A 9,513-nucleotide genomic window follows, 5' to 3' on the forward strand; every position below is an offset into this window, starting at 1 on the left:
GTAGTCGATGCATAGCCTTAAAGCCCATCATTGTTCTTCTGAAACAATACGGGAGCTCCGAAAGGGGATTTGGATGGCCTGATAAATCCAGCGTCAATAAGCTCCCCAAGCTGCTTTCTCAGTTCTGCTAGCTCGGGAGGCGCCATCCGATATGGTGCCTTGGCGGGCGGCTGTGCCCCTGGCACTAGCTCGATATGATGGTCCACTTCTCGTGCGGGAGGCAAGTGGCCTGGCAGCTTAGGAGGCATTACATCTTGGAATTCCTCCAACATTCTAGGACTTCTACGGTGCCTTGATTATATTGCCGGGGTGTCTTCTAGACTCAGCACCACAGCAAATGTCTGCTCACTCTTGCGCATGCCCTTGGCTAGCTGCATGGCAGACAATTGTTTTGTTGGCTGAGTACGTCCTGCTTCTGACTGGCACTACGCATTGCCCCCTTTGATCCAAGATGCAAATGCAATCGTTGTGCGCCACGAGAACAGCTTGGACTCTGTCTAGGAAGCCGATCCCACGGCTACATCATAATCATCCATCAGGATGATCTCGATGTCCACAGCTCCATGCCACTGGCCAAGTTGCACATCGATCCCCTTGGCAATGCCCTCGTGCGCACTCTCTTGGAGTTCACAGTTTTTACCCAGCCGCCTGCGCTATTAGATTTGATGCCTAGGTTGCAGCACATTGTTCGGATATGAAGAGTTCAAAAGCACCCGTATCCACCAGTGCCTCCACCGATTGTCCTGCTATGATCATATCAGCATACATGAGCCCCTTGGCTCGACTACTTGTCTTGCTTACTGCCCAGCAGCACTGAGCCCAATCGCGCTGCCTGGTCTGATTGTGGCTCCTCCTCCGAGGCTATCGCCACTAGCTTGTGTGCGCTTTGGGCAATCTCGAACCCGATGTGGTCCGTCACACAAGAAGCAACCCGTCGGTTGGTCCTCCTTGTTTCTGAAAAATCTCCATTTTGAGGTAGAATACCTTTCCATTTCGATTGTGGCTTGCCCTCGCCACCATCCTTAGGCTGGTTATCTCTGTCCGCCCAGCCCTTATCTTTGTGCTGCCTATTTTTATCCGCCCATCCCTTACCTTTATCCTTTGGCTTGGATGGCGTAGGTTTGTCCTTGTCGGCTCGAGAGTAATCTACCAAGCTTTCAGCCACTGCCATGGCTCGAGTGAGGTCTTGCACGCCTCGCCTCTGCAACTCTTGCTTGGCCCATGGTTTCAAACCATCCATGAAGGTGAAAGGGGCCTCCCTTCTCCCTAGATACCCACTTGAAGGGCCAGCTCGCTGAACTCCTTCACATAGTCCCGGATCTCCCCACGTTGGACCAGCCTACGCAGCTTGCCCCTCGCCTCGTCCATGGCGTATTCGGGGTAGAATTGCTGGCGTAACTCCCGCTGGAAATCTGCCCACGTGAGAACCGGTGCTCCACCGAGCCTATCATCGCACCGCCTCCTCCACCAAAGCAGTGCTGTATCTCCCAGATACATGGATGCCGCAATGATTCGACGGTCATCCATCACGATCCCAGTGGCTTTGAAGTATTGCTCAAGCCCCTAGAGAAAGTTGTCTATTTCCTTGGCATCCCTCCGGCCTCGGAATTCTCTCGGTTTAGGCACATCTAGCCTTACTTCTGTGTGTGCGGCAGCCTCTCGGCCACTATTGGCCCTTGCTGTCCGCACTTCCTCCTTCAATTCATCCAGCTCCCGCCTCAAGGCTTCCATTTCTCTCGCCAGTTAGGCGTTTCGTTCCATGGCCGTCTCAAAGTCTCCCTCATCATCAATGGACTTCTCCTTTGAGTTCCTCGTCCTGAGCAGAAGCTCTTCCATGTGCTCCTCCTGCACATCGAGGCGGTCACGGGTCTCGCCCACAGTCACCTCCACCCTTGATAGCCTGGCATCCAGCCCAGGGATCGGGTCTCGTGAGGTAGATTTTGCCTTCCGACCAGCACGCGTCTCTCTAACCTCGAGAGTTTCCTCCGGCATGCTTGATCCACTGGTAGCCATTCCTTCCTTTCAATCACCTCCTACTTGCTTTGGGGAATTTCGTCGAGCACCTGGGTCGCAGACACTTTCCTCTTGGATTGGGAATTTTGTCGAACACCTGGATCGCAACACTCTGGGAATTCTGTCGAACACCTGGAGTGCAACCGCTCTGATACCAACTGTCACGGGGCGATTCTTAAGACCACCTTCGTGCGGCCTTGGATCAGCCCTTAGCTCGGCAGATAGAACCCAAGTCCAGCCTATACTCACCCGACAAGCGCTCAACACCCGCACAATGGCTTTAAGCGGCAAGCAAGCTTGCATAAACAAGGAAGGAAAAATGGGAAGAGAATGCTGAGAAAAAAATAAACTCTTTATATTGAATGAATTGAAATACAAAGGATGCAAGAATGGATGATTTACACAATGGTGGATGGGGCTATTTATAGTCAAGGTTCCCCACCCACTTTTCCCTCCAAAGTTTTTAATTCAAAGTATTCCCCCCAAAAGATTTCCCTCCAAAGTTTTCAATCAAAGTATTCCCCCAAAAGATTTCCCTCCAAAACATTTGGGAGGTTCTAGAAGTTCGGTTGGGAGGGAAAATTTGAATTTTCCAGCAGCCCCCCCTACATGGGTCTAGTGGGCTGGCACCCTCTTGGGCCTCCTGGCGGGTCCGGACTGTGTCACTTCTTGGGCCTCCTGGTGGGTTTGGACTGTGGCGCGGACACATGCATTAGGAAAAGATGATAATGCCATAGCTTCCCAAAAACACAAAAACCCTAGAAAAACTTAAAAACAAAAGCATACATAAACAAAAACTACATAAGAATAAATAAAAGAAAAATCAAACCTGGAAAATGACAACGAAACAGAAGTTGAACAATAGAACCTGTAGGAAAAAAAATCAAAGAAAGGGAAAAATAACTAAAATGCTATACCCATCAAAGAAAGCTTCACTCAACTAGAGTGTCGCATGTTAACCAATTAAATTGTTGACGTGGCACTCCAATTGAGCTCAATTGTCCTCTCTAGGAGACAACTTTTAATATATGTAGATTTTATTTTTTGCAACCATAAACTCCAAAGTCGGATTTGACTTTGGCATCTAGCAATAAAATTGTATATTCTTAAAAAAAATGAGTGAATAAGGTTTAAGATTAAATAAAAGAAATAAGATTTTTAAACGTAAGGCTCTTATTGTATTTTTAATGAAAATTTAATAGTGTTATCCTTGTAAAAATAGTAATAAAACACAAGATTTTATTTGAGAAAAAAAAGAACTTTTAAAACATTATGTTGAATCTGATTCTCTTTTAGCCTTGTAGAAGATTGAGCAAAGCAATTCAATATTAGATCCGAATGCTTGTTTACTACGACATATTAAGGAGTTGTTGAATCAAGATTGAAAATGTACTCTCATTCACATTTATCGTGAAGCCAATTAAAGTGCAGACTAAATAACCACTCATCTTGAAGATCTATATTTGGAGATACATATTATTGAATCTCTACCGAGAGAAACTTTTACTTATTTTTTAACTGATAATTTAAGAATATCTTGGCCTAGAATGATACAATTTTCTATTTATTCCACAGTTTATATATATATATATATATATAAAGAAACTTCACCGGATTAATATTGGCTTTTTGACTATAAATTAGTTGGAGGAGTGTTGGGATTGGTCCAAGTGTACGACTAGTCCAGCTACGTCGTCGTTTTCATAAACTTGTAAACTCAAAAAAGGCCATTTTAGAAGCGGCCGATCCCTCCACGATAACCTGTCACTGGCAGCAAACGGGTCCCTCTCCTCCCGACTGGCTCTCTCGCCTTTGCTTGCTTCAAGCCCTTCTCAACATGAAGCTCGACGAGTCAGTTTTGATTTCTCTCTTTCCTCTTAACCTCTTTGTGTTTGACAGGTGATGTGGGAATAATCTTTTGCATTTCCTTTGTAATGGTTTTGATTTGAAAAATAATGAGCAGGTTTTTGATGAAGTTGAACAATGAAACGGTGTCGATTGAGCTCAAGAACGGCCACCATCACAGGTTCCTCTCTTTCCCCGCTCCTTTTTTATTGCTCTATTCGTTTTCTGGATATGATGTGATTCAATCATTTGTGATTTGAGTATGCATTATTTTAGGCTTGGGGCTGTAGGGGCTGAGGAATTTCAATTTGTTGTTCAACTCAAAAGGAAAATTCATGTTTGAGAGGTCTGGAGCAGCTTACGTGATTCCATATCCACAACAGTAGCAGAGCAATGGCTTTGCTGAATAGAAAACTTGGGTCCTTATTGGTTTCCACATCTGTCAACTACAATCCCTGCTTTGCACTACCCAAATCCACCACCATCCACTCTCGCTCTCTCTCGCAATTAAACAATAATGATTCAATTGTCAATTCCATCTCTGATTCATTCAAGAAAACCCATAACTGGGATACTCTCACCAAGACCTTCTCTTCTGTCCAATTAACCCATTCTCTTGTTCAACAAGTACTCCTCCAACTGAAGCAGCCCGAGCATGCAAGATCTGCTCTAAATTTCTTTTATTGGTCAGCAAAGTCCCAAAACTTTCGACACCAAATCTATTCTTACTGCATTGCGATTCATATTCTAGTCCATGCAAAACAACTCCCTGAAGCTAAAATATTGCTCCACTCAGCTTTAAAAACAAGTGAACCCGATTCAACAAGATCCTGCATATTGGAATCTTTACTGGGCAGTTACAATGTTGTTGGTTCCAGTCCTTTGGTGTTCGATTTACTGGTTCAGGCCTATGCAAAGTTGAGAATGTTGGAGGATGCTTTTGAGGTTTGTTGTTACTTAGAGAATCATGGATTTTCTTTGACCTTGTTAAGTTTTAATGCTTTGCTTCATGGGATACTGAAATCTGGTGAAAATGTGATGGTTTGGAAGGTTTATGAGCACATGATTGATAAAAGAAAATACCCCAATGAAATTACAATAAGAACAATGATTAGTGCTTTGTGTAAGGAAGGGAAGTTGCAAGTTGTTATGGATTTGCTGGACAAGATTGTTGGCAAGAGATGCTCACCAATAGTTGTTGTTAATGCACATTTGGTGTTTAAGGTTATAGAACAGGGTAGAATTGAAGATGGTATCGAATTATTGAAGAGAATGTTGCAAAAAAATTTAATTCTTGATACCATTGCTTACTCTTTTGTTGTCTATACTAAATTGAAGCTTGGGAATTTGGAATTGGCATGGGAGGTGCATGAAGAAATGCTTAAGAGAGGATTTATTGCCAACTCTTTTTTGTTTTCATCGTTTATAAGAGCGTATTCTGAAAGAGGAAGAATTCATGAAGCAGAAAACATGTTGCAAGAGATGGAAAATATGGGTTTGAAGCCGTATGATGAAACTTTTAATTATCTAATTGAGGGTTGTGCTAAAGCAGGAGAAATGAAGGCAAGTGTGAGACACTGTGAGGAAATGATTAGGAGGGGACTTGTTCCTAGTTGTTCCACTTTTAATGAGATGGTGAGAGGGCTTTGCAAAATTGGGGATTCAGAGAATGCTAATGCGCTCTTAACTCTTGTTTTAGATAAAGGGTTCTTACCTAATGAGATCACATATTCTCATCTTATTGCTGGTTATGGAAAAGAGGGGAACATTCAACAGGTTTTCAAACTCTACTATGAAATGGAGTACAAATCATTGTCTCCTGGATTACCAGTTTTTACGGCCTTGATCAGAAGTCTGTGTCACTGTGGAAAACTAGAGGAAGCAGAAAGGTATTTAAGAATAATGAAAGATCGTTCTGTGGTCTTGAGTGAGGACATATGTGAAGCTTTAATCACTTGTCACTTCGAAAAGGGTAACAAAACAGGGGCTGGTCTCATATATAATGAAATGGTTGCAAGAGGAATGAAGCCCCAGAAGTGGGGGAATTTTACAGTAAGTTATGACTTCTAGCTGTTATGTAATGTCAAGGATAATGATTTCTAGTCACTGTCAAAACCAAGAGTTTTGAACCAATTAGGGATGGCGATGGGGCAGAGTGGGGAGCGTTTTGCCCACCCCGAACCCTATGTTTCTTAACATGAACCTGCCCTGCCCTACCTTGACATTGAGTTGTCAACTTTAATACCTGACCCCAACTTAAGAAAAATATTTATAACGTGCATCTGACCTGCCCTGACCTAAAGTTCATTTTTATGATTTTATTTTAGTTTAATTATCTTGTATTTTATTGTTTTTAATGTAAATTACTTCTAAATATATTATATTGTAAAGTTAATCTCTCTAAATAGTATTAAATATATTATATTTTAAAACTAATTGAAGAATAAAATATTTCATTTTGATACATACCCTAGGGTGGGGTGCAGCACTCTAAACCAACCCCAACCCAACTGTGATTTGTTTTATGTCAAACCTGCCCTTCCCTGCCCCACCCTGATCCCCAATTTTCGAGCAAGAATGCTACCCTTGTAGAGTCTTGATAGGGTGGAATCTGTCGGGTACAGTGTAATTTGCCATCCATAGTTTTGGTGAATAGCTCAAAGATTAAGCTCTTCCCATTTCTTTGCAAATCTATTTCACTTTCTTTCTTCTTTCTTAATTTGTTCTCTGTTTAAATGTTAAAGGTATTGCACAAGCATAGTTTTTTTTTTATTATTATTATTAAAAAAAACTGTTACAGTTTATTGATTATTGTTAGATGTGATTATACTCCTACCGTTCCCTTTTCTTTGTCCATCTTTTCTTTTGGGATGTTCCAAAGTGAGGTCCTTTTTCCTTTTTTAGACACCAAATACTCTTACTTTTTCTATATTAGAAATTTATTTTTCATTATTATTTTTACTTTTTCATATTAAAAAGCATTGAACATCCATATTATAAAAAAATTTCCAAATTTTAATACTAAGTACATCAAAGTCAAAGCTTTTGTCTTAACTCTATGAAAGTCAAAGAGGGGCAAACATTTAGGGATAGAAGGAGTATTAATTTATTGGAGAACAAAAGCTCTATTTAATTCTTATGTTCTCAATTTTGGGTGTTTCGAAATTTTTTTATTAGCAAATATCTGAGGCTGTAGAAGGAAGTGACTAGCGTGAAGGACATTGCAAAGACAATCCCTGAAAGGTAATAAATTGCAAGGACAACCTTTGATGATAGTGATTAATAGACTTCACCCCAAGTGGCCTGGGCTTCCTATGTCAGCATACATGCATTTCTAGTAAGATGGCTAATCCTGCTGTTAATTTTATAGTTATTGTGTTAAGTTGTATCCTAATGTAGGAATTAACTGGGATAGCACTGAAATTGTATCTATCTTGACACAGGTTATGCAGAGACACTAGGTAGTTGGCACTGAACTTCTTGAAAGTTTAGTGAAAATGGCTCCGAAAAAGAAAGAGCATAAGGTGTAGGAGTGTAAAGATAATTCATCACTCAAGGTAGGTAATAACTCATACAGCCATTGGGGATCTATCATGACAAGTCAGAACTTAATTTGTTGATGATGCAAATTTTTGCACTAGAGAAATGCAAGAGTATAGACTATAGACAATGGAGAGGTAGGCTTTCAAGGCACTACAGAACGTATAGAACAGATACAGAACAGTTGGCAGACGCTCCTATATATGCATAGAAATGAATGTTAATCTATAATGTGTGTATTTGCTTTAGAAGAATTTTAGGTTCAGGTTTTTTTTAAAAATTTTGCTGTTACTTTTGCATTTTCTGAAAAAAAAAGAGTAAAATCTCTAGTTGATTTTTTTTTGGTCCAAATAAATTTCAATTAACTCAATATGGTTCATTAATACAGATAAGAAGTATTACAAATACAGTGAATAAAGCATCTCAAGTGGTCAAGTATACTGTGGGTCTCGTTTCTTTTGTGGAAAAAGATCATAACTCTGGAATGTATTTATTAAGTCATTGGTTGTGATGTCTAACCTGTTTCTTCCAAGTATTGATTGGTTGAGTGTATTTCAATTTTTGAGTGTTTATTTTGTTGTACATAAAGTGAGCTCTGAATCTCAAACTCTGTGGAATATAAAATACTGATTAAAGGAGAAAGCATGAGTTTTGTTTACTTGATTGTAAGCAGAAACATATTGAGTAGGTGGTGTTGTTGGCACGTATTGCTATTGTTTTGTTGGTAACCACCAATATTGCTTCTCATAATTTCTCTATTCTTTATGGCAGAGGGATCCAATCACCCAAGAACTTCCTGATGCTGCTTTATCTGGTTATGGTGAGCATACAAGGAAATCATCAGAAGGTGACATTTTTGGCCTGATGAAAAGTCTTAGCAAATGAATTTATGATCGTTTACTTGTTGCCATTTTGTTGATCTCAAAAATAAATATCTCTGTTTAATAACTATAAATTAAAAAGGTTCATAATTTATGCTGGATCAGCTTATGTAATGTGTAGAATATGAACTTTCTATGACTAGAGATGCAGGGTCAGCTTATGGAATGTGTGGAACACGAACATTCTATGACTGGATAGGATATTTGGCATTAGGTCAGCTTATGTTCGTGGCAAGGAGAGTGGATGGAAGGGTAAGATTAAGGTTTCTACTTCTAATGTGGAAAGAGAGTTTGAAGTGGTGCAAAGCCTCTGAGAAAACATAGAGGATGAGCAGATGAAAAGGGAAAGGTTGGAGGGTTGAATGGAACCGCAAGTTGAGGAGAGACTTGGGCAGTGCTCCGATTAAATGTTTACCATGTGCATGCAGTAGATGCTATTGGTTATGCATTCAATAGCATTATCCTCATCCCAACAAGCTCACAGTGTATCAAAGGTCTGCATCAAATCACGATTCTAAGATATTTCTATATTGTTTCTCTTTGTTGGTTTGCTTTATATAATTTTCTTATGGGCCTATATGGAAAATGTAATATCAGCTCATCTACTTAGACTGGCAATACCCTTGAAACAATAAATTCTCCATGAAAGTACAGAAGGCCTTTGTAATAGCTGGTCTCGATTTTTCCAATCATGTTTGTTTTCAGGTTCATGCTTATGCTTTTCTGACCTTTCCAGTGCTTCATGGTTCCGAGTATGGTTTTGAAACCTTTACTTTGGTGTTAGTGGTCGTTGTAGGATTCTAAGATGCTTGATAGCTAGAGTTAGATTCAGATATATTTTCATGGCATTTGAAGTAATCTTTGGTAAAATTTTGAAAACCACATAGGCACACAAATACATTGAATGTTTTTAGCCATTTCTATTGTCTCACTGACTCTGATATTTGGTGCTGCAACCACAATGGAGATTGATAGGGGCACATCTGCCTCTATAATATGTTTGTTTTGTAATTGGTCTTAAGGTGTTCAGTGAGCATGTTGGATTTTCCTGAGTTGTTGATTTGTTCTATAATTGGGCTAAATGTGTTTTACATATTCTTAGATGGAATTGTGTCTAAAATTGTCATGTCATTTTACTTTTTATTTTTAAAATTGTTTATTAGATTAAAATTATTTGCAAAATGGAAAAAAAATAAAGCAAATTGTTTTCTAAATATTTTGATTTTTGAAAATA

At 39.9% G+C, this 9,513-nt stretch overlaps 1 protein-coding gene across 13 annotated transcripts; it reads left to right on the plus strand.

Moving 5' to 3' along the window:
• The first annotated feature begins 3,732 nt into the window (after positions 1-3,732).
• Positions 3,733-8,987, plus strand: LOC110428114 (Pentatricopeptide repeat (PPR) superfamily protein). 13 transcript variants are annotated; one of them, XR_002446417.1, is made up of 7 exons: positions 3,733-3,864; positions 3,977-4,039; positions 4,135-5,910; positions 7,036-7,195; positions 7,302-7,419; positions 8,170-8,245; positions 8,423-8,987. XR_002446417.1 is itself a non-coding variant. In XM_021443830.1 (5 exons), the coding sequence occupies exons 3-4, from the start codon at positions 4,252-4,254 to the stop codon at positions 7,066-7,068; spliced, it is 1,692 nt and encodes a 563-aa protein (XP_021299505.1). In that variant the 5' UTR covers positions 3,733-3,864; positions 3,977-4,039; positions 4,135-4,251; the 3' UTR covers positions 7,069-7,101; positions 8,170-8,987. The 13 variants fall into 13 exon arrangements, 1 of the variants encoding a protein (XP_021299505.1); XR_002446416.1 differs by having other exon boundaries at positions 8,431-8,987; XR_002446415.1 differs by having other exon boundaries at positions 7,302-7,415.
• Positions 8,988-9,513: the final 526 nt, after the last annotated feature.

The sequence above is a fragment of the Theobroma umbraticum genome, unplaced genomic scaffold (genome assembly GCF_002168275.2).
Source record: "Theobroma umbraticum cultivar Fairchild unplaced genomic scaffold, ASM216827v3 scaffold_25.0, whole genome shotgun sequence".
In the NCBI taxonomy this organism is placed as follows: Eukaryota; Viridiplantae; Streptophyta; class Magnoliopsida; order Malvales; family Malvaceae; genus Theobroma; species Theobroma umbraticum.